We start from the raw sequence: 25181 nt of genomic DNA on the forward strand, positions 1-25181 counted from the left end.
CCCCCTCCCTCCCCAACCCCTCATTCTCCATAGGTGATTTTGGGTGCCCTGCTTATCAGCCCTCATTCTCCACCAACAAAAGAGGCGGCTGCCTGGAGACCCTCTGAATCCACACGACGAGCTCTCCGAGGAGCCGTCCACATCGCCGTTATCAGAACCACCCGCGGCCCAGACGCCGTTCCAGCCTGATTAAATTATAGCTACTACACACACGCTTGCTCCAAGTGTGTGTGTGTCTGTGTGTGTGTGTTTGTGCAGAAGCTTGGGGAGATACACAGATATTCAGAACCATCTCATTTTACAGAGAATGAATGTTGCTCCAGCAGGTAGACTGAGTCAACTGATACGTGAAGCTCAGGTTAAAATGTTCTTGTAGAGATCTTATTGGTTCCCTCCACTGAGGTGGTCGGTTTGTTTGTCAACAGGATTATGCAAAAAAGTATTGAACCGACTTGCACCAGACTCAGCGGAGGGGTGGGGCCTCGCCCAGGGAGGAGCCCAGTCGATTCTGGTGCTGTTCCAGACAACGAGGCGGATCTAGGAATTTTATTTATCACTTTTCCTTATTATTATGTGAAATAGGGCATTTTTCAACACTTTCATCAGTTTCTCAGGAAATAATATACAGATTTTAATTTAACAAATCAGACATATTTTTGTGTTGAGATACATGACTTTCTACAGTTCGCTGCAGACCCAGATAATAATCTGAACCTGACAGACGTGTAGGATTGTTTGGCCTTGGCGGAGGAACACGCTCTACTGAGCGCAGTTCCAGTTAATACTTTAATCACTTCAGCTCTTTTCTCTTGTTTGCTCCTTTCAGCCTCAGACAAACAGAGGAGCCACTATGTCATCATTACATAGGAAAACCATCGGTGTTCAACTCCGCGCAACCGCACGTGTTCACTTTGGACTCACGCCCATGTTTGCCGCCCTCTTAGAGACACTATTAAAGATGCAATAAATCAATGTCTTTATATCAAGCACAGATCAAATGACTGTGTAATGTGAAAGCGCTCGAGGCATCATCACCGGACTCTGCTCTTACCTTCAGCTCTGTGGAGCTTTTAAGCCTCTCTCAGCTCATTGTTTTGGTTTTCCCGTCCGGCAAATTATATCAGCATCAAAAGAAATGCGTTCTCGTGCTGGAAGCAGCCATTAGTGGATGAGCAAATTGCGCCCGTAAAAAGGGATGCACACAGTCAGCAACAATACTCGGGATAGGCTGTGGCATTAAAACAATGATTGATTGGTACGAAGGGCTCCAGAGCGTGCCGGGAAATCATTCCTCTGAGCATTACATCACCTGACACAAGGCAGGTCGGGTCCATGGACTCATGTTCTCATGTGTGTGCCTCAGCAGAAATACTTCTACTTATAATCCATCGTGTACCTACATCACTTCAACAGTTCTAACAACTCACCACAAGCTGACAAGCTGCCAATAGTTATTCAGTTATTTGAGAACACGACTGTTTGTTCAGAGAATCATTTAATCGCAAGCAAATCATCGCGGCCGTGAATAAATGATTCTCTGAACAAACAATACTGAACACACTGTGCTGAATCATTGATCACTCTGATCCAAACTCATGTTTTCTAAAAAGGGGGGGTGGGGGCGACATCACACAGGAGCGACGCGGTTGCGACAGTGTGAATAAGCAAGCGCCCTGCAGGTTACAACAGCCTGACCCTGCACAGCTGACTCTCAAATCCAATTTCAGAGCACACTAATAAAACACAACTTTGGAGGTGTGAAACGCGCCCTCTGCGTCACTGTCTGGATTGAAGCGGCTTCCCTCAGGTCGAACAGCAGCCTGTGCAATAAACCTGCTCAACACTGACAGGAAAACCCTCCACAACGTTCCTCAACATCCCCCCAACAATCTATTCTCCTCCCGCCCTGGTTTAAGTTTCCATTCACTGAGTAGAAATCGTAGAAAAAGCCGACTTTGCTTTTCATCACAAATCTCATTAAGACCCAAAGTTTGAGGTTCTTCACAGGAAGAGAAACCATTAAGTATTTCCTGCTCCTTGCTGATTCAGCTTTGTATACCTGGACTACTAGTGAGTAAACTATCTATCTACTATCTACTATAACATACAGTGTGTATACTGCATCCATACATTCAAACAGTTGTATGCTGTTAGCTTAAATACCCAGTGAGGTTGCAATCCTAGATTTCTGAGCCGCATTCACTTCCCTAAACGCCTCTGGCGAGTCCAGCATCACTCAGACTCCCAGGAGAGAAGGAGAGCGACGGATACTAAACAAAACTAAACTACAAAATCACCCTGGGAGCTACAACACTGTGCAAGTTTTCCTCAACTCCAAAACTGCAGCTTTGGCTCCTCTGTCGACGCTTTCCAATTGAGAGCGATCCATTAAGTCGTTTGATGCGTCGCTTCTAGTGAATGTCGGATCACTGCAAATGCGGAGTGTTGGAAACTCATCTGAAGCTCTAAGCGCCTTCTCTGCCTCCGGGGACGGTAAAAGTTTTAAATGAGCGCGTCTGAAGTGAAGCACTTTCCAGGCATCTCTGTTGTAACAACTGCATCCTCTGTCCAGCTGATGCGGGACCAGCCGCAAACTGCTTTCTCATTAAGGGCGGTAGTGTGACCCAGAAATACTGGGAGAGTGAATGTCTGCTCAGAGGATAAGCCTATTAGCTGTGTTGATTAATAAAACTGTTGGAGTCATCTCCTCTTCTTCCACGTGAGAGACCAGCGAGAAAGACAAACAGTGATTGTGCATAAGAAGATTTATTAATGAGTTTCTGGCTGTTTTTTGTGCAAAAGAAACAAAAGTGAGGGAGTGAGGGAGAGAGAGAGAGAGAGAGAGAGAGTGTGTTGAACTGCATGTAAATGAAGATGGAGAAAGCAGGGGAAACGGTGCGTTTGAAAGATAAAGAAATTGTAAATATTTTGTATGAAAGAGGGAAAGTCAGTAATGACTGTAAAGTCTGAGTGTGCTTTGTATAAAGCAAATACTGTAACAGACTATTAGAGAGGGAGGAAGGATGGTGCGTCTTATCTTCTCTGGAAGAAAAGAACAAAAAGTATCTCAAGAGGAAATCTTAAACTTCAACTACACGCAGTAATTTCTTAAGTTGAGATGAAGCCCTGGGGTGATTTTCATTTCTTGTATTCCCCCCACCCCTTTCTTTTATCATCGCCATGCTCCGCAGACGTCTTAATGTGCGATAAACGCGGCTAAATTGGCTGTTCTTCAGGTACGGTCTGCTTTCGTTTGGAAGTGGTAAATGAGAGGTTCAAAGACGCCCTCAGAGACAGACAGCTCAGTCGCTGGGTAAAGCTCCTGAGTGCAATTTACTGCTCAGCCTCTCAGAAAATACATTATAAGTATACACTCTTGTGTCACACTTCCAAAGGCCCAATGCCCAAAGCTGTATAAACTCATATACACGCACACACACACACACACACACACACATATATATATATACACACACTCAAGCTCAACGAGGCCAGGCCGGGGTGCAGGGCTGGATTGTTAAAACCTCAGCATTGAAGGGAAAAGGCCCCCCTGGGCAGAGTGACATAATTGACTTCCAACAGATAGAAAAACAGCGAGCCTAAACACTCCCAACAAGTAAACTAGGCAAACTTCACAGCCGCTCTCGCTGCCACTTCTTAGATCAGCTACACCAGACTGCCCGGAGAAAAGACTGCAGCCCTGCCAGCTAAGAAAAAGGCATCTGCTCTCATTTCTTTTGTGAGTGTGTTTGAGTGTGTGTGTGTGTCTATGTGTGTGAGAGAGTATGTGTCCGCCTGTCCAACCACCCCCTCTCCCTGTGACGAGGTAGCGCTTCCTGGCCCAAGCCCACTCGACTGGCTGCCTTCCCGTCTTCCTGCTGCGAGAGGCCTGCTTTCTGCTCTGCCAAGTGACGTCTAGAAAAGGGGGACAAGAAATGGTTGTGGGGAAAGTTTGGTGTGTGTGTGTGAGAGTGTGTATATATATATATATATGTGTGTGTGTGTGTCTCAACTGCTATCCTTGAGGGCCAGAGCAAGACTACTTTGGTTTGGGACATCCATATTTAAAGCAACAGGTTTTTTTAACGACTCTATTTCTGTTATCATTAGCGGTGACAGTGAAGATACTGAGACATGAGGCCAGATATCGTGTGTGATCACAAATGTTTGAATATCAAGCTACAGAGGGAAATATTTAATTGCAATATTTCTGACTCATATTCAACTGCGACTTCAAGCCGTCCTGTGGAGTTAACATCCAGTGTTTATCCCCGCAACATATTGTGTGTAGGAATTTCCCTCCTCATAAAACTTTTACAAATCACATTCTAAAAATATTTCTTTAAATCCTGCAATGTTTACGTCCATATTAACCAGATCAGTGGCTCAAACTCTTTCACATCAAGGCCCCTGAAACTGACACAAATTAGACCGCAGAACCCCGTCTGATAAGATCTTTTGCTTTTAGAAGGTTTTATTACAGAATTATGAATGAAATTATGGTGAAAATAAATGATTCCCCTTTTTGCTTGGGACCTCCAGGACCCCGCTTTGAGAACCACTGAGCCAGATAACACAGCGCTCCTGCTATCACCATCAAAGTGTTGTGCATCACGTCACCTGCGAGCTACTGATGTCATGTGTTAGCGTCCCTGTGCATGTGCACGATATGCAAAGAAAACTGAGAGACACAAACAAACATTGTTAGTGGTCAAAAACTCTACAGGCTGCCTTTAAATTGTGATTTATTTTTCTAAACAACAGAAACATCTATATGCTGCAGTACAGTTCAACAGCAGCTCGAACTGCCTCCTCCCAAACCGCCACACAGCTGAATCGACACCGTGATGAAGGGAGCGTTTGTTGCAGGACTGTTTCTTTCAGCTCGGATTGAACCTGCTGCTACTTTGCCACTGGGTGTATATGCGTTCAGCGGCAAGCAAACGTACGGGAGGATTGCTGCAGGTTACAGAGCGTGTTAGAAGCTGGGAGCAAGGACGTGGGCTGCGATGTGTCAATGTGCGAGTGTAAGGGGTCTTACGTTTTCATGTTATATTTGGACGGACGTGTGAGTGAGCCCACTCCCCTCTGCCGGAGTCGACGTCAGCCGAAATCTATCTATGGCGACTCGCTCATCCTCTGCCACCCCCATACACACACACACACACACACACACACACGCACATGAACGCACATGCCACTTTTTTGGGTTTGGATGCTGCTCTACCAGAAGAACTAAACCATTCTGTGATAAACGTTTGACCTGAACACTTGTGCAGCAGAGTGACTCCTCTCAAAGTTAGCGCTCATTAACCAATCAGTCTTAATTAACGCAGCAGCAGTAGAGTAATTGAGTTAGTCGGCCGGTCAACGAGGAAGCCAGCAGATGATAAGATGTTGGTGTTCGGCCCCCCGGCTCGCTCTTAGTGCAAGATAATCACAAAGAATTGTGGGATACGTAGCAACTGTTGCCAGTAGCTTCTTTTCCCTGAATGATGCTGACAGCTTTCAACCCTCATTCAGCGGCTAGCTGCTCCTTCAGCGGTATTTATAGCCGCGATTGATCGAGGCAGATTTGGCCGAGGAGGAGAAGCAGCACCTGAGATTTAGCGGCAGACTATGGGAATCGGCTTCATGTGTGTGTGTGTGTGTGTGTGTGTGTGTGTGTGTGTGTGTGTGTGTGTGTGTGTTGAGTTGTGAGGGAAAACACACGGTGTGTCACAGTCACCTGCGGAGGAGAGTGAGGCAATTGTGAGGCCATCACTTGTGTTCCTAGTACACTCCTCTTCTCTCCCTCTCTTTGTCATTTCCACTCCATTAAAGCGCTCCACGCGAACATGAGAATCATCACATATTAAAAAAAAGCCATGCCCACGAACCCATCAGCGTCCGCAGTCCCAACACACTTAACTCTGAGTAAACTCGGATCAATCCTCGCAGGTGGCTTGACTTGCTGGAGGAGGCTACTATCTGAACACAACACTTGCTGGGGCTTCCTGTTTCGACTGCTGGAGGATGACTAATCCTCTATTTAAAGGGCTCGGGGCTCAACCGAAGAACTTCTGGCGTACAGGCAATCAATTGTAGATGCTGAGGTGACGCAATTCACTTTCAGGGGAAGCTGTAGGCGGTCGCTTACTGGAGACAAACGTGTACGTAAGTTTCATCCACTATGAGAACCGAAAAAAGGGGGGGAAAAGTTTCCAATGTTGTTCTGACATCCCGTCCTCCAGATACTTACAGTTTCCTCTTCCTGTCTGGGCGCAGCGGTAATTACTGTGATTATGTGTAAAACAGTGATGCCGCCGCCGTAGGTGCGAGGCAACAGCCCAGCACAATCAGCGGCAACAAAAGCAGCTTTAATCACAGACGTGAAGGTCCTCTGGGCCGCTGCAGCTTCCACACTCTGTTTATTGACGGGAAAGTTCTTTGTTTAAACTTGTAGATCCAAATAAATGAGGCGGAAAAAACAGAAGTTCACAAACTGGCTCGTCTTCTTTGACTAGAAGACGTTGTACGTTGTCAAACAAAGGTGATTAGTAATGTTAATAAGGACTGTTAGTGTTATTGTCGTTATTGTGATGTGGGAAAAAGTCGGGTTTTAGACGGGCTGGATGGCCTTGGAATTAAATCTGCATTATGTAAAAAGTAGTGTAGTTTAGTGTGTGCCCCCCCCTCTGGCACAAAACAGCCATTATCTATCTGCAGGGGGTTGACAGGTTAATGGTCAGTGCCAATGACCCAATCATTACAGTGTCAAGTGATTACAATTCTGGCTTTTTAAATAAAAAAAATGTTTTCCTGCACTTTCCTCCCCCCAGCGCCCCCCCTGCTTCGTTCCAGCCGAACACACAGGAAACAACATCCACTTGTGTCAGTGTTGTTATTTCAGTTCTGGCCATACTGTGCAGAACTACATTAGGAAGCTTCATGTTTTTATCCAGGACAGGACGAGACGTTTAAAGCTCTGAAGGAAAATCTTCAGTCAGAAGACGACAAACAAAGCTTTTGTATTTCTTTAGATTTGTTCTGTCAAAAGCAGAAATAAACTATTTTTTTCCCCCTATTACTGATTAATCTCCGGATTATTTCGATTAATCAATCGACCATTTGGTTTATAAAAATCCCAGAAAATCCTTTACGGAAGAATTTGCAAATGCTAAAATTTGAGGAGGCTGGAAAGTGTGAATTTTTTGGCAGCTCTGCATGGGAATGGCTTCTCAACACTGACTCAGGTAGGGGTGCTGCGAAGCTCTGCTTTGTTGCAGCCCCAAACCGTGTTAAAAGGTTGACAGTATGAGTCAGTTTCTCCTTTTAAATAAATCCGAGCTAGTGCAGCAGTTAATGCAGTTAATCTCCCGTATTGTGAAAGGAGACGACTGCATTAATGTCCATTTTCTGCAGACTTCCTCTGGGCTGCTTCTCACCTGGCCAGTGCCTGGACCTTGGCTGTGTGTCTCTCCTCCAGCTCCGCCAGCTTCTTCTTCAGCAGATCGGTTTCCTGCCTCAGGCCCGCTGAGTGCTCCATCTCCCCGTCCAGCAGGCAGCGAAGAGAGCTGTCGAACACATGAAGTCCGTCACATGCATGTAACATGATTCCACACGAAATATCACCGATCGTATCCAGGCGAAGTGTCTCCCAACAGACCTGATCCTCTGCAACGCTACGTGTCGACAGTCTGGTAATGTTTAGATCATAAACAGTAGATTAAATTAACATTATTAAGCTTTCTTAATTGCTGCAATAACTGAGTGGCTGAATCACATTCAGCCCCCGATTATCAAACATTGAACACACATCTGTGGCTGCATCGCTGTTGATTTAATGCCACAAGTACAAATCACAGTGTATCATAAAAACCTAAATACCGCTTGGCAGATGCTTCACATTAATTATGATTGATCACAACGATGCTTAATACTGTGTTTTCTGGCCATTTCCAACAGAATATTATTGAGCTACGCTTTGCAGTTTTGCTCGACGATCAATTCCAGCAGCTGTTAAATGGATGTAAATCACAGCCTCCGGTTTCCCGCCTCAAGTCAGCACATAACTGCCTCTCGTCTCAGGATGAGAAGAAAACAAGCTGAGACAATTCATAAAGAAAGGTCATTCGATATCTTCTTCCAGACTGAGTGTGAGTGAGTGTGTGTGTGTGTGTGTGTGTGTGTGTAGATGTGTAAGTGTGTGTGTGTGTTTGGGGGGTTTGGGAGCAGCAGATAAGGAAGGAAATATCCAAACGTACGTGTTTTGTTCCTCCAGCTCGTCCTTTCTGTTCATCATGGCTACAATGGCCTGACGCAGCTCCACTGCAGAGGAGGGAGAACAGGGTGAGACTTTCAGCACTGAAACCACCTCAAACACATAAAATACACACACACACACACACACACTCACACACAGACACCGCACCACAGCAATATGCATAAACTAATAACCTTCAGTTTCGAAATGTAGAAATAACAAAATCCCACTTTCACTCCCCATTTGCCGGATTAATGCTGCACTTTCCTTTCCGCCCCTGAGATGAACTGCTCTGATAAAATTAGGTTTTACTTTTTCCCTCTGACAGAAGTTATATCTGACTCACAGAGAGCAGGATCTTTATTGCTAAATCATACTTTTATGATAGCTCCTATAAAACACAGAAGAAAGAAAGTAATCTGAGATAAAAAGGAAGGGGGGGGGCGACATTTGCATTAACATTGAGTGGCAAGAAAAAGTAAGTGAACCCTTTGGAATTATCTGCATTTATGTATAAATTTGTCAAATGGTCAAATCTTCATTTAGGTTACACAATCTATTTTAACTAATAACACACAGATCATTGTATTGTTCTGTATTGCAGGTTGAAAAAAGTGTGTGTGTGTGTGTGTGTGTGTGTGTGTGTGTGTGTGTGTGTGTGTGTGTGTGTGTGTGTGTTTGTAACGAACAACAAAAGCTGATTGAAGTCAGGAGTTATCAAGCCTGGAGTCCAGCCAATGAAATTTGACTGGAGGTGTGAGGAAGAGACACTTTGACTCATTTATAGTTCGTTATTCGCAGGAAGCATCTGCTGATGTGAACCACGCTTCACAACAAACAAAAAAAAATAGATCTGAGACACTTACAATCGAGAATTGCTGAACTGCAGAAAGCTGCGAGGTTTACAGAGGCATCTCAAAGAGTTTAGACATTGATCAGTTCACAGTCAGACAAAACCGTCTATAAAAAGGACCGTATGCACAATCACGGGCCGTGGTGAAAGCATGACTTGTGGACTGATGAAAACCTCACATAAGCAGCGAATCCCCCAGTTCGACTCCCAGCTACTTTCTCTCCCTACATCTCCCGTCTATCTCCACTGGCAATATCCAAAACACTCAGACATAAAATGGCAAAAAAAAAAACTTTGGAAACTAAGGTTGACCTGTTTGGGAAGAACCTGTTTGACCACGACTACTTCACATGAATGTGTCCGACAGCCGAGCAAACACATGCTAAATAAGAAAATAAGAACCGGAAGACGCCATTATGATAGTCAGCTGAATATCTCTCATTTGCATTTGGGTTTTTTTTCCTTTCCAAAACGTGTTGCCGTAGTAATTTCATCAATTTTGAGCTGCTCAGGATCTGAATGAGCTGAATCCTCCAGCATGCTCACTGCAAAATCTCTATACGGCAGAAATCCATCAAGGTTTTAATTATCACTATTATAACTTTCAGCGTGAAAAGAAAAACCATCCTCTTCCTCCTGATGGTCATTTTGACTGATAAATCTCAATTACCAACCAGCAGCTGACGAAGGAAGCTAAACCAATCTAACTTTATAGAAATAAAGTTTCATATAACTGAAATTGTTCACGTAAAGAAAAACATATCGAGTCGTTCTGACTAGAAATGAGAGCAACTGAAAAATCAAGCTCATGTTTAAAAGATTGGCTTGTACAGTCAGACGGTGATTGCATGTTTGTCTTCTTGAAAATGAAAGTAATGAGCAGCTCAAACATTGATTTCACCTGGACGTCTGGCCGTCACTTTGCTGCGTGGATGTATTTGTGCACAACGGACTCATCAGTGAAGAAGGAGACGGTGAAGAGTAGTTCACTAGACTAGATGCCGTTTTAAGAAGTTTTAACCAGGTAATTGAACCATTTCTATACATCTTAGAACACGTCTGGAGGAGATCTTTAAATGATTTCTTTTCCCCGCACCGTGAGTAGAATGAGATTGTGAGTGAGTCCTCAAAGAAAACGTTTTTTTTCCTCCTCGGCGTGTTATCCAGAGGTCATCGCCATTTAGATCCCATTCATTAGAGTCAATGAAGACGATTAGTGCTGAAACGGGTCGTCAAACAGTCACAGACAATCAATAAGTAGTTCAATTCATTCTTTAAAATGAAAATGCTGACCATTCACTGATTCTAGCTTCTAAGGATTTTCTTCTTTTCTTTTTTTTTTAAGATTACAAATTGACTATCTTTGAGTTTTGAACCGTCGGTTGAATAAAAAAAAAAAAAGCAATTTGACAATGTCACACCTCGGCCTCGAGGAAGTTGTGATGAGCATTGTTCATTATTGTCTGAGGTTTTATGGACTAAAGCAATCAATCAAAAGAAATGGTAACTGAAATACAAGTTGGAAATAATAAAGTTAGTTAGTTGCAGCTCAATTCATCTTTATTTTTATTCAAAATATCAGATACCAGCAACTTTAGTCTAAAACTCTCAGTATGTTTTTCAGCCTGTCAATTGGACTGCATCAGCTACAGGCACAGTCTGCCAGGAGTCAGCTGATGTTTATCTCCATCCTGATGTTAAGGACAGACCTGGCTGTGTGGTGGTGCAGTGACTCATCTCCTTAGTTATGGCTGGAGGTGCACAAAGAGACGGGTACCACAAATTTTCCAAAAATAACAACCATGAGACAAGGAGTTAATCTACCCTGCACTTTGAATTCCACCATTCACACACACACACACACACACACACACACACAGAGAGAGAGAGAGACCACAACTCTATTCTCATAACTAATGTAGGGTGTCAATGTAGCCCCAGACACAAGTAGGTCTCCTCCAACCCCGAGGTAAGTGCCTGGTTGGGGGGAGGAGGAGAGGGGGACGAGGAGGAGGAGTGTGATGAAGAGCACAACACAGGAGCAGAAAAGAGTAAGTCTATTATCTCCACAGCTCCATTCTCCACATCAGCAGGCCAGAAATAAACGTGACCTTTAGTCCGACCACGCGTTCGCAGCGGGTGCCACAGACGAGCCATTAGGGACTTCAGTGCAGCAGGACGCCCCTCTGTCCTCGCAGGAAGAGTGAGTGTGTGAGAGCGTAGATACATATGCACGCAGCTCATACGTGTAACAGCCATCTTTGCTGGGGGAAAGAGTAAAAAGTGTGTGTGTGTGTGTGTGTGTGTGTGTGTGTGTGTCCACCGGAACCTACACGCTCTTGCTCAATTGTTCCAATAATAGCGGCATTAGCAGAGAGCTAGGCCATGTAATCGAGGTGCCTGGTGAATTATAGACTCCATACTCTCCAATCAATGGACTCGGCCTCACACACACCGAGAGAGAGGGAGAGCTCTGCGCCACACACTTCTGCTTCTTCCTCTCTAACGCCATTTCTCCTCTCACTTTCTCCCGTGCAATTTAAAATCCAGAATGTTTTGTACGTGCGTCTGTGTGTGTGTGTGTGTGTGTGTGTGTGTGTGTGTGTCCACCGGAACCTACACGCTCTTGCTCAATTGTTCCAATAATAGCGGCATTAGCAGAGAGCTAGGCCATGTAATCGAGGTGCCTGGTGAATTATAGACTCCATACTCTCCAATCAATGGACTCGGCCTCACACACACCGAGAGAGAGGGAGAGCTCTGCGCCACACACTTCTGCTTCTTCCTCTCTAACGCCATTTCTCCTCTCACTTTCTCCCGTGCAATTTAAAATCCAGAATGTTTTGTACGTGCGTCTGTGTGTGTGTGTGTGTGTGTGTGTGTGTGTGTGTGTGTGTGTGTGCTTCACGAGGCCGTCATCGTGAAATGAGCGCACCCTGTCATCAGCTGTTTTTAACTAATCCTCCGCACTAAAAACATACAGACACTTTAATGATACGTCGCTAATTTTTCTATTCATAAAACATCTTATTACTCACTTCAGATTTCTGAATTTATTAACAAGCTCAAGTGATTAAGTATTGTTCTTTCATAAAGAGGCTCATTTAAAATAAATAAATAAAATAAATAATGGTCAAAATTGAAGCAGCAGAGGTTGAGACATCCTGATTTTTACTCTCTATAACAACAAGCGACAACAAACACGGCGTGCTGAAATTTCCCATAATGCTGCACTATGCATTTTTCAATTGGACCGCGGCTGCCCCTTGTTGCTGTGGGTTACGTGACAGCAGGCGTAGAAATCGGTATCTCTGCCTCCGTCGCGATGGATTTCTCTGGATGTGATTTCTGGACGTCAGAGAGAAAAAGCTCGTTGCTCTTTGATCTTAAAGGGGCCGACATCAAAATCATGTGATACAAGCGGATTTGCCTTTTTAATCAAAAAGCTGATCTTTAACTGAGGTCGCCTGTTATATATGTTTCCGAGGCGTCGTGTAGCTCTGCACCTCGACGACTGTTCTCTCTCTGTGACCCCGTGACCTCCTCTTACCGAGGGCTAATAGACTGGACAACGGCTCCATCCCTGCGCTTACAGGTGGCTGCACTCACCTTTCCTCCCCTGGCTCGCCCTCTCTTTCTCACACACACACACATACACACACACACACACACACACACACACACACACACACACACACACACACTCCAAGGAATGAAACAGCATCACTATGAGTGGATAGGGGTCTAAGCTCTGCTAATGCAATGCTCATCTAGTGTTTGTTCGAATCTCAATTTTCTGAAATCTCATAGCTGATGTAAATTTCAGGCATTCACACAATCTGACTTTCTCACCAAAAATAAATAAATAAAAAATTTCTTTAGGGGGGGGGCAGAGGAGTGTGTGTATCCAAGTACAGTAACATGTGCACACACTGGACCAACAGTGCCACCTAGTGGATGGTTTGCTATGATGGAGAAAAGGTGGCAAAGATCTGAGCAATCTCTTGGCACAGAGCCTCGCTCCTTTGCAATTAGATCACTTTTAACTGCAAACTAATCAGCAGGTTGGATTTAATTTACTACAGACGACAGCTGCGGTGACATTTCCCAACAAAGACATGTGAGGACTTCCAAAGGATTCATTACTGCCGCAAACTTCTTGGGGGTGTTAAACAGATTCTGATTAAACCTCAAGAGAAAGTGGCGATTCCACTATCGTGAGTTTAACTGTCATATTTAATGTGGATCATCTGTATCACTGATCTGACCGGCTGTGGAGCAGAGTACAAAATAAGAGAGAGTTTCTTGCTGTATGAAGCTAAACAAGCTTCAGTCTCAGGCTTTTCCCAGCAGCTCTCAGGTTTAATAGTGTTTTGGAGTGGCTTGATTTTTATGCTAATTTCCAGAAAGCTTCAGAAGTGATTTATGCTGAACCCACTGGCAGATTTTTTAGATATTTTTTATTTGAAATCAGCACATTTGACTACTTCACAGAGTAGTTTTGTTCTCTCTATCGGGGGAGTTGTTGCAGTGCATGACTGACGACGCTCCAGTTGCTGCAGGTTTTATCAACAGTGTGAGTCCTCGCATCTTTTTTTCACCGTCGCCATCATTCGTGAGAAATGTAATCCACCTCCTTTTGTTTTTGCAGTTAAAGTGATTTAATTGCTACAAGTGAAGTCCAGTGAAAAGACACTTTATGATGCTGGTTCACATGTGAAGAAAAATCCACGATGAATCATTCCACAGAACAGGTTTCAGGAACAAACCAAACAAGAAAAGCAAGAGACACACAGATGTGGGAAGAGGAGAAACACTCACCCACTGTCATGGACTCTGGCAGACCAGATGTTGGCAGCACGCTGGAAAGTGGAGCCGGCTGCGTCGGCGGACTGGACTCCATACTGCAACACATGAAAAGAGAAAATCAGGTACTTTTGAAACTCTTTCATCATCATAATTTATTTTTCTACTGCTGCAGCAAAAAAAAAAGTCACACTGACCACACCAGCATGTTCATTCCTGTGACTATACCTGACAAATATTTTTTTCCCCCTCACTGCAAATGATTCCCATGACAACACATCATCCCCGTCTGAAAGCTTACTTGAACGTCAGCTCTGATCTGCTGCTCTCACAGTTTCCCACCGGCTCCGTTGACTCACACTGAGCAGGAAATGCAGCTGTGTCCTCCACAGAGCTCACTGAAACAAAATGGAAGTGAAAGTAAAGATATAGAGTTGCAGAGAAAGTCCCTAGATTTCATTCTGATAAATAACTGATCCCTGCGCTGAAGCCGTGCAGTCAAACAAATATCACAGAATCTTTGTGAAACAGTGACGAGGGGAATCGGTGCAGCAGTTTGGGCTGAAGGCACTGAAGAGATTAAAAACTGATTTGGCATCAGGAAGTGTTTGTTTTGTTTTTTTTAATATGCGTCTATCTTCCTTGTGGATTACGGGAGTCTGAATAAAGTGCGTTGGTGTGTGTCGTACCTGGCTGAGGGTCTGCAGGGTTCAGGGGGATGAGGATGTCTGAGCTGCTGTGGTTCGTCATCACCTGTAGAGGGCTCCACGTGGACACGCTGGACAGACTTCCCACCACCACCCTGTAACAAAAGAAGTTCAATCTCAGTCAGTCTGGTTGTGGCTTTTCCCCCACGAGCAATCACTGCATTTCACTTCCACTCAGCCCCACGGGTCGGGTTTTTAGATTAAAGCCTCAACTGCACAACACAGTCTGTAGTCTATTATCTCGGGGTGTTCGAGGTCTAACACTGTGGGGGATGTAAACAGGAAGTTTAATGTTGCAGTAAACTCACTGAGTTGGGCTGTGGGCTACAACTTGAGCCCCATTATTTTTGCTTACATTTTTTACCAAACTGGCGCCATTGAAAGCGCCAAATTAGCTATGAGCTGTTCCTGTTTAGCAACGTGCTTATGCATGTTCTCAGGCATCTACTGCAGGTACGAGGAGCTTCTTTTTGTCTGTTATGTCATGAATAACCGTCATGATGAGAGTAAGAAACAATAATGTTAATGATCTATAAAATAATGCAACTTGCATTGTGGCCATCTGAACTGCTTCTCTCTTTTGAGTGGGTTAGAAATCTGCAAATTGCAGCTTGCAGCTATATTATTGATTGATTGTCTATTAGTTGAGGCTCTGAATGATTTTGTTTTCTGATGAAAAGACACCAGAACCTGTTCATCAGCAGCAGGAGCCTCTAATTTGACAACTCAACAAATTAAACAGGGTGAAACAAAAACATGAGCATGTTTAATTTATAACTGTATTTTTTTCATTATCTCCTTTTTAATTTCACAAACGTTTCCTGGACAACCATGACTGGTACTGATAAGTCACGTGACTCACTGATCAGAGCTGATCCTCTCCTCCTCCTGGGTTTGTGCTCTGGGTTTGTACATCTCTTCCTCTTCCTCCTCCTCCTCGTTGTCTACGCTCTTACTGTCAGGCAAAGGAGGTGTAGTCATGGGAGGCGTACGAGAGGGATGTGGCGACCCCACCCAGCTGACTATGCCCGGCTCAACCAGGCCGTTCTGGGCCGGCGACTGGGGAAAGTCCGGCTCCAAAGGGTCTATCCCTTCCTCCACACTGCTCTGAGGAGGAGCAGTGTGACTCTTCTTCATCGTGCCCATCTTCTGGGAGTCCTCCTCCCCCTCCTCCTCATCCTCCGCCCCTCCATCCAGATCATCATCAAAGGAAATGATGTTGGTGATCTTCTTTTTCCTACGGCGCTCTTTCCTCAGCCCTGAGTCTGGGCAGGATAAAGATGAAAAATAAAGTGAACGAAAAGCTCAATCTCAATTAAGTGAAACTTAAATTAATTCAGTACTTTTCACCTTTCTGGACTGGCTCCCTCCAAATGTTCATACGAAGTTTAATATTTATGGTGACATCAGCATCTTAAGTTTATTTCAATTACACCATTAAAAGTGCATTTTCTGTGCTTCATCTCTTTTCCTTTTCAGAGCCAAAAACTCTGACTGCGCATATAGCGAGTCGACCGCTGAATAATCTGAATGGCTCTTCCCACTTTAAGGGAGCTGGGGCACCAACTCAAGGTGGTGCCCCAAGAATTTCATTTGCATTCATTCCGGTGGAAAGTTTTACCGCCGCACAGTTAGAATTTAAAAGCTTGTTCATTTCACTGAGCACTGGCCAGAAAATGGTGTGAGTTTTCCCCGATGGGACGGGCCGGGGCAGAGAGAGCTAAACGAGGTCAAATAAGGAGGCCAGCATCCTGGAAGTTTATTTCATGGGGGATTTCATCGCTACTGCAGCTCTGTGCTGTAGATGCCTTGTGTTGCAGCCACTAGATTTGTTCTAGCAGTGCATTCCCTAAGCACGCTTCAGCCGAGCCATATGTAGTTGGAGTGTTTGTGTTTTGGTTCTGGGATGACTTTGTGACACAAACACACTCAAAGAGAAAATAACAGTATTCTGCATTAATAAAAATACAGCATGTTAAATGTTGCAGTTCCCTACCGGCAGAGGTGCTGCGTGGAAGGACAGGTAGCGGGTCTGAGGCTCCGTCCCCTCGCGGGGTGAAGCCGGGTACGACCGCCGTGGCGGTGCTGATCTCTCGCAGCAAGCTGCTGACCCCCTGAGTCGACTCCTTCCACAGGCTGCCGATGCCCTGCGTGGACTCCTTGAGGAGGTGGGAGACTGACGAGCCTCCTCCTCGAGTCACCCCGCCGTTCAGGTCGCTGTTGTCGATGTTTATGGCAAACAGGATCGAGTTCAGGCCTGAGTGCAGCAGAGAGAGAGAGAGAGAGAGAGAGAGAGAGAGAGAGAGAGAGAGAGAGAGAGAGAGAGAGAGAGAGAGGCAAAATATCACTCATCACAGATCAGGCCTGTTAAATCATAAGAAGCTTTTGAACTCGTGCAAAGTGCTTGGTGAACAGAACTGCTCACCAAGCACTTTGCACAAGATGAACTCAGGCGATCTCACCGTGTATGAAAACAGAGGAAAAGCTCTGGCATAAGATCAATGGTAAATATTCTTAATATTTTAGAGTTTGTGGTCAGTTGTGCTCATCAATAGCTAGAAAGTGAGAGCACTGCCATTAACATTAATAAGGTTAGGGCATTCATTTTTTTTTCTGTATAAAAAGCCCTTCGTCATCAGATCAATCAGTTTCAGCTGTAATTCACCTGCTTCAGTTACTGTTTTTTATGTTTTTTTTACTGTTATCTCTTGCTGCTATTGTTAGCATGCTAACATGCTAAATGGTAACTCGTTACTACACTCGTTATCATGCTAACGAAACACATTTTAGCATGCTAAAACTACCATGACATCAGGATATGTTTATGCTAATGTTACATTATATGTGTATTAGCATGTTAACACGTGTACACTATGTTATTATAACATGTTGAACATTAGCATGTAAAAAAACTAACTGTATGCATTTTAGAAAACTAACCATGCTATGTTAGCATAACATGCTACATTAGCATATTAATGATCATGTTGTATAACATATCAAACTACACTAATGTGTACCATGCTATGTAGCTATAGCACTAGCATGGCTAAAAATCTACAAAACACTACTACAGTCTTGTGTATAGCAGGTTTACCTGCAATTAGCCAGTGTTACAACACAAGCTCACCTGCAGCCATGGTGGGCAGCATACTCGCTCTCTCTTCATCAAGAATAAAAGCCCAGTCTTCGTAGTAAGTTCTGCAGAACAGAGAACAGATGAGGTAACAGTTTCTCTACTCAAGACAAAGAGAGGAAATACCAGCTTTTTTAAAATTCAAAAAACATTTTGTCATAATGTGAAAATGCAAATACACACACCCACACACACACACACCCACACACACACACACACACACACACACACACACACACACACACGAATGCACACTGTACCAACCCCAGACGTGGGCGGTCAGCCAGCAGTGTGTGCAGGTAGCGCTCCAGCGAGTGCTCATTGAGGGCGCAACGCAGCCATGCACGACCCCGGCCCAGCTCCGAGGAAATCTGCCGAAGTGAGTAGAACCGCTGGAGCTCATGGCGGTTCAGATGCTCCTTCACGTAAAACCAGAAAGTCAACTCTGGAAAGAGACGGAGGAGACGGTGAAGAGGAGAGACGAGGGAGAGAAAGGTGTCGTGATGAGGAAGACGAAATGAAAATGGAGACAAAAAGAGGGATTGGAGGGTTGAAAAGGGTGGAGGGAATGAAAGGAACAGAAGAGGGAAGGAGGGACGGAGAGACGATAAAAAGTTAGAGGGATGAAAAGAACACAAGACACAAAAGTGAAGAGGAAAAGAGGCAAAGGAGGAGAGAATTAGTTCCATCTAACTTGTGAAAAACAACTACACAACAGGGTCAAAGGTCAGCGAGGCAGCGGCAAAAACACTTCTGGAGTCTGGAGAGTCAGCACATCTTCTCACTCTCATTAACAAATTTCCACAGCTGCTTTCACACGGCTCCGTCCTGACGTCCTTTAAGTCGCCTTTCTATATTTTCACTGACCTCAGAACTCACACAGTTTTGTTATTTTCTATAACAAAGGGGGAAAAAATAAAAGACAAAAAAAAAACAACCTATGAGTCTGTTTCCCTGTAAAGTTTTCTAAGGTGAGTTACGGTAACGAATATGAACGAGAGTTATGCCACTTTTTTTTTTGGCGTATAATTAGCATATAACCTCAGAACAATATGTTAAAATGATGTCTGCTATTTCTGGCTTTGGGGGCTTGGCTTCACTAATGAGCCTGAAACCCACGAGTTCAGCCACAATCCTTTCTTGTAATTGACTGTGAAATACAGGAAATGTCAGATATGCTAATGGTTATGGGGTGGTAGCCATTACACAAGTCATGCATTTCTCCCCAGACGTGGAATTAATAGCCACAAGGTTCTTCAATATGATGCAGTAGAAACAATTTAGTAAAATGCGAAACTAATGTCTCTCAAGCAGCAGAATGCTCTTTGTAATTTGTAACGGCTGCAAATAAAGTGAATCTCGAAGATTTCCAGACTTCGTTCGTTTTCCTCGTGGAGCAGTGATTCCCAGTTATCAGGGGGTGTTTGGAGAGGTGGGGTAGTTCAAATATGATAAAATAAATTATTAATTAATTTAAAAAATAAATAACTCCACATATTGAGTGGAGTATAACACCTGAACACCCACAAGTTGGGACCAGCAGTGTATGAGAAGTAGTGACCGAACAAGCAGAGAAGCAACTAGAGATAGTTAGTGATGGACGGCTGAAAAAGATAAATGGTTAACATGATTAATTATTATAATTGGCTTAAAGTGATGGATGAACAGTTAAAACAGTTAGACAAAATGTAATGCATTAACAAGTGAAACGGTTGTAGCCAAGTCAGTGCTCTGTCCAGTCTGTCCACTAACACGGGTTACTGGTTACTACCTGCAGGGTCAGTGAAGCTCGTCCGTAAGAGGTGAGTTATCTTAAAGTAATCAATAAATGGTTGACAGAATGGATAAATGGATAAAATACAGTATTCAGCTAAGAGCAATGACTAAATGGATGAAACATCTGTAATGGCGAGACGCACTTTACCAAACCAGCCGGAAAACTGACAGTTCAATTACACAGAAAAATAATCATCATATTATATATAATAATTATATTAAATATACTATAATAATAATCATTATACCCATGTTTATATAATTAATAGTTTAAAATCAATTCTAATTCACACATTTGAAAAATAATGGGTTATGTTGATGAAGCAGAACTTAAGTTAATCAAATAAAAACAACATGAGATTTTCGTCGGATCAAGAGTTTGAAATAATAAGAAATGCGCTTCTTTTCCTCAGAGAGCAATAAGAGGTGAAGGAAGAGAATCCTCAACGTAAGAAAAGAAATATAAAAGTATTGTGTGTTATATATGCTGTCCTCGTGTCCAACACTTTACAAGCTACAAACAAAATACAAATTAGTTGAATTATAATGAAACAATCCAAGTTACATGTCCGTGAAATATACCAGATGTCTTTTGCATTTTTTGTACTCACTATCGTTTCATGTCCCTGTGGTTCTGCAAGCCACAGGCTGTTTGGGATCTTGACTGGAATTCAAAATAAACTTTTGTGGGTTTTAAACAGAGCCGGAATACATGACATGCATTTATAATGACAAACTAACCGGCGTAATTCAGCTTGTGTACTTTTTAAGGGTGCAGAGTCACAGCATGTGCGCTGCCCACGGCAGACTGAGACGGAGAGACTGAGGTGCAAAGACAGACAGGAGAGTCCTATCTGTATTCTAACCATCACGTATCCCTGCATCTCGGAGCTTCCCGCCGACACATCTACATCTTCCAACACTTCATTACTTCCAAAATAACTACCTGTAGCAAAGTTATTACTTTCTCAGGTCTCCTTTTTCCAAGGTGAACGCTGGAGGCTAATGTCAAGCTTCTGCCCTGATTTTCAACTTCAGACCTGAGTTTAACAGACCGTGTCTCCTCGGACGGCGAACCAAACGGCCCTGTTAAGTATCATACCTGCTTCGGTCTTGCTGGTGAAGCCCGCGACCTGCTTGAGAGCAGCGGCGGTGAGGGCCAGGCCTCTGGTTTTCCTCAGGCCGTGCTGCAGCACCGCTTCAAACTGGGCGCAGAGACAGATCACCCTGCAGAGACAGAGACAAAGACGGGTTATATACAGTGCTATAACGGAGTATGCACACTTCTTAATTGTAATTAATGCCATTTGAAACTGAGGATGTCCATTTTTATTGCTTTGAAAATTGGAGACAACCACTAACTTACAAACAGTCCATACTGTGCTCATATTGAGCACCACACAATCCTTTTACGAGGCCACTAAAAGATCTGTTATTAACTTTAGCTGGCTACAAGGCAGAACTACTTCAATCTCGAACCGTAATTAATGCTCAAAAGCCGAAGTCACATCCTGAATATTAACTCTTAAAATAAGAGGATATGAAACTGGGATGAAGCTGGAAGCTCATTTTTTTACACACGCTTCAATTTTCTTTTTGAATTTCATAAAGTTAATAAACAGAGCTTTCTTATTGCCTCAATGTAATAAGATGTGTAGACCTCTGACGGAAACTACAGCTACAGCATCAAGTGACACGGATCTACACACGTAAACCAAACAACGTCCTGTTCGCTGAATAGACACAGATGTATAACAACAACATCAGCTTCTCTTACCTGCTGTCTGAGTCTGTGGCGATCTCCTTCCTCCCTCCAAAGCGTATTTGGCACTGGAAAGATATGAGGGGAATGATAATAGCTGACCAAGAAATACTTCTTTCTTCAGTGTTTGCCAGCTGGGGTCAAACCGCACTCCAGCACACGGTGAGCACATTTCTCTTTTTCTTTCTTTTTTTTAATTCGTTTTATTTCAAACAGCAGGGAAGTGGACAGTGAGACTCAGTGAGCTCAACAACCCAACAAGTTAACAGTAAAAGTGACAGACACATTAATTAAGCAGAAACAACATATAAACACACTTTAAATTAAATTACAAATGCTGAATACCAAATAGGTTCCAATGCAACAGTATGGTACGTCTGGCTATGAGAGATTTATATGCAATTATTTGTTCTTGTTCAATTGTTTCAACAGGGAAGGAGTATCATGGCATCTACTGCATCTGTCTACAACATCTGGATATGTTACTGAAAGCCTAGATTTGGAAAGATGAGCCCTGTGCAAAACCTTAAGTTGTATGAGGCTAAGCCGAGAGCAAGCTGTGGTAGTGTGCACTGTATCTGTGGCCGCCTCCCAGCATCCTGTATTTAACTCTATCCCCAGCTCCTGTTCCCATCAAGCATCGGCTTTAATAGTTCCACTATCTTTGTATGACACGGGGGGAATTGTAAATTTCAGAAATGAATGCTCGTTGATGTAAATTTAAAGAGTGAACAGGAGTCCAAATGTTGACGGCAGATAAGAAAAAACTGGAGAAAACACATGTAAATCTGGAAAAGTCTCGCTGAGCACATTTCTAACATTTCAAGGAGCTGGATCGCTTGAGTAGCCACAGAACACACACTGTATTTTGTTGACGCAGTTGTACTGATGGTGCTGTGCACAAGATATTTGTGCAATACCACAAACCCAGCAGGTTGCGCTTTTGGCTAGTGGTTAAAGTCCTGATTACGACCAGATAACATGAACAACAGAGAAACGATTCAAGGTTTAAAAGAAAAAAAAGAAACTTTGAAGGCTTTGATCTCACTTTCAAAAAAATGCAGAGCTGTGGATTTGTATTAAATGTCTCTGATGTTTTTGGTTTTCACTCCCTGTTTAAACCTAAATGTCATACAAATACAGACCAGCCCTGATCCTGAGCTGCACTTCCCACTTTCTCTTTCCCCTCTGTGTATACGACAGGGCATCACATAAAAACTCATTCGTCAGTGCTGCATTTCCAAGCACAGTGGCAAAAGCACACTTCAGAGAATATGACTCTTTAAGAGCGCTTTTTATTTTGCTAATATCCACCCGAAATATTTGCATTTGATTGAACAGAAGACGAACAGTGCTGGGTTTTTACTTCTTCTTGTGTGTTTTGGTGTAGCCTACAGTGGGTAAGGGAACTAAAATTATCCATTTCCCTGTTCCAGCGAAATACATCACTACTAACACTTCTAATACTTCTGACGTGAACTGATTCCATGACTGTGCAAATGCAGCATTAACGTTAAGGAAGTCTCTATCTTTCTCTGAGTGTTCATTTCTAAACAATCACTTGAACTGAAGGCAGAAAGTAACAGCTGAATCTGTGGTTAAAAAAAAAAAAAACAATATGTTTCCTTCTTCCTTCTTCCAGTCAAACTACTATACGACATTTGGCCACTGGCCATATGTTATTTTACGGGACTGGACCAGATAAGTGGTGACTCACTTGTTTGACAGCATCCAGCAGCCTCTCCAGGAGGTGTTGTCTCTTGGTATCACTCTGCTGAGTGCCTGCAGACGTGACAACAAACAAAGGAAACAACCAAGACTCAGTTTGATGACAGACTAGGAAAATTATTAGAATACAGACTCAATTTCTCAGACATTGCGTAATACTAGAGGAAGGAAATTCACTTTGAAGAAAGTAATGAGCTACCGCAGTCAGAGTGACAAGAAAAAGTTTTAGTCTGGTTGTAATGGAGAAATCATTTACGCTACAGATGAAAAATAACCTTTTGGCTAATTCTGAGTTGTGTTTATTATCAGTAATATCTGCTATAATATGTAGTATTTCTGCAATACTGCTCGAGGAATTTCTCTTTTTCTAATAATATTTTTATATTGGCCCTTGAATGTGTTGATTACAAAGTTACAACTAGAACTGAAACGACTCATCAATGTGTTGATCAGCAGAAAAATAAGCTACAATTTCTACTAAAACCTTTTTCTGGTTCCAATTTATTCAAGTGAGAATTTGCTCCTTTCGCTGTTTTACATATTTGTAAGTAAAATAACTTTTTGGAGCATCAGGCACCTGAAGGCATCACTTAAATAGGGAAACATTTTTCACAATTTCCTTTAATTTTTATTGACTAAATAAAAATTGATGAATTGATGAATATAAGTGTAAACTGCAGTTCTAATTATGAATCTTTTTTCCTTTAGTAAAACGGTCCATATATTAGTGTTCATAATGACACAATTTGGTACTTTAATGTTTATTGTTCATGCATTTCTCTGATTCATATATGCTATTATATTGTAGATTGTTATAGATAATTACCAGGAGTTTTCCACTTCTTACACAGGCTTCTATAGTCTGCAGCTCTGGATTACGTAGTTTGCTCAAAGGCACCTTAGCAGTTGCAGAGTAATGACAGCTGGAGCAGTCACCGTCCTTTAACCTACACCTAACCTGTCCTAACCACAGATCTATAACATCATGACTACTTACAGCCTCTTTGTGTTTACCTGCCACTTCAACATTAAACTATCAAATGTTTTGCAGGTTGCCACAGAGCACCTGGACAGTGTGTGGTTCTGTGGTAGTTGTGCACTGAACAGATTTGCACTGAGAGCGTCCACAGATGAAACAGTTCAAAGCCTCAGAAAGTGCATTTCAATGATGTTGATTTTTTCTGGAGCGTGAGTCAAGCACCAAATCTAATAATTCACCAAGGTTTAAAACAGCAGAAGTGCATTTTAGTTGGATGTTAACATTGGGGAACTTGTGTCCTCAGCTTTAGAACAAGTCAGCAGAAAACTGTCTGGACACAAAAGCTTTTAAACAAGTTACTGAATCTCCTCTTGCATGCATGATTTGACATTTTATGCTTTTATAGCTGAATGACAAACAGAAAGCAACGAAACAACAAAACTCACCGTTCATTCTTACAGCCAAACTCCGGTAGCAGTGACATCCAAGCTGAACAGTTGAACACCGCCGTGGTTCATCCACTTTTCTGCGGCTTTAATTCACAACGAGCACCGGGGCCATGCCGCCTCTGTGGCCGAGCTGGACCCACCCAACAGCGGCGTGGGGGACTGAAGCTCACTCGGTGAACAGAGAGGCCTGCCGGGGAGCCGCTGGGGCTGTGAGTCTACCACTGTCTGACATGTAAGAGTTGTACAAAGCCAATAATGCAGATAAACCGTCCGAAGGCAAAACCGGAATGTAATTTCACAGCCATGGAACCTCCCGTCTAAACTGTGGCGGGTCGTTTGGGAGAGAAATGAGGTATTTTCAGTTTGGAGCCTGTGACACTGCGAAAAAAGGGAAACGGAGTGCCGACTGAGCAGTGTCAAGGTCACATGACAAAACATACAGCTGTCATATGACACGAAAGGCCTGGTGGGAGCTGTAGTCTTTTGTAAAAATGTGTTATAAAACTACAGAAGTATCATTTTCATGCAGAGAGGTGGATGTGTGGAAATATAACTGGGGTTTTTGATTTGGTTAACGTGACACTTTGTTTATTTGTTTGATTGTTTGTTTGTTTTGTTTTTGTACACCACCAAAATTGTATTGTTTTGCTAAAGATTTATAGGCTCACTTGCAATACCATACTTTGTTTTTACTCGTTATTTAGTTACTTTTTTTGTTTTTAATTTTTAGTCCGTAAATT

At 43.1% G+C, this 25181-nt stretch overlaps 1 protein-coding gene across 1 annotated transcript in view; it reads right to left on the minus strand.

The window, feature by feature from the left end:
• Positions 1-24847, minus strand: part of snx29 (sorting nexin 29) — a 128056-nt gene extending 103209 nt beyond the window's left edge. Inside the window, exons 1-13 of the mRNA XM_023395568.2 lie at positions 24439-24847; positions 23003-23067; positions 21301-21353; positions 20626-20750; positions 18012-18192; positions 17742-17812; positions 16608-16868; positions 15474-15876; positions 14594-14706; positions 14206-14302; positions 13920-14002; positions 8247-8310; positions 7428-7556 (exon numbers count right to left, since the gene is read on the minus strand). Of these exons, the coding sequence (XP_023251336.1) occupies positions 7428-7556; positions 8247-8310; positions 13920-14002; positions 14206-14302; positions 14594-14706; positions 15474-15876; positions 16608-16868; positions 17742-17812; positions 18012-18192; positions 20626-20750; positions 21301-21353; positions 23003-23067; positions 24439-24445 (1652 nt within the window). The 5' untranslated portion in view covers positions 24446-24847. The remainder of the gene's footprint in view (positions 1-7427; positions 7557-8246; positions 8311-13919; positions 14003-14205; positions 14303-14593; positions 14707-15473; positions 15877-16607; positions 16869-17741; positions 17813-18011; positions 18193-20625; positions 20751-21300; positions 21354-23002; positions 23068-24438) is intronic.
• Between the last annotated feature and the right edge of the window lie 334 nt (positions 24848-25181).

The sequence above is a fragment of the Seriola lalandi genome, unplaced genomic scaffold, assembly GCF_002814215.2.
Source record: "Seriola lalandi dorsalis isolate HSWRI2012SDOR001 ecotype SW California unplaced genomic scaffold, Sedor1 jcf7180002054965, whole genome shotgun sequence".
NCBI classification, from domain to species: Eukaryota; Metazoa; Chordata; class Actinopteri; order Carangiformes; family Carangidae; genus Seriola; species Seriola lalandi.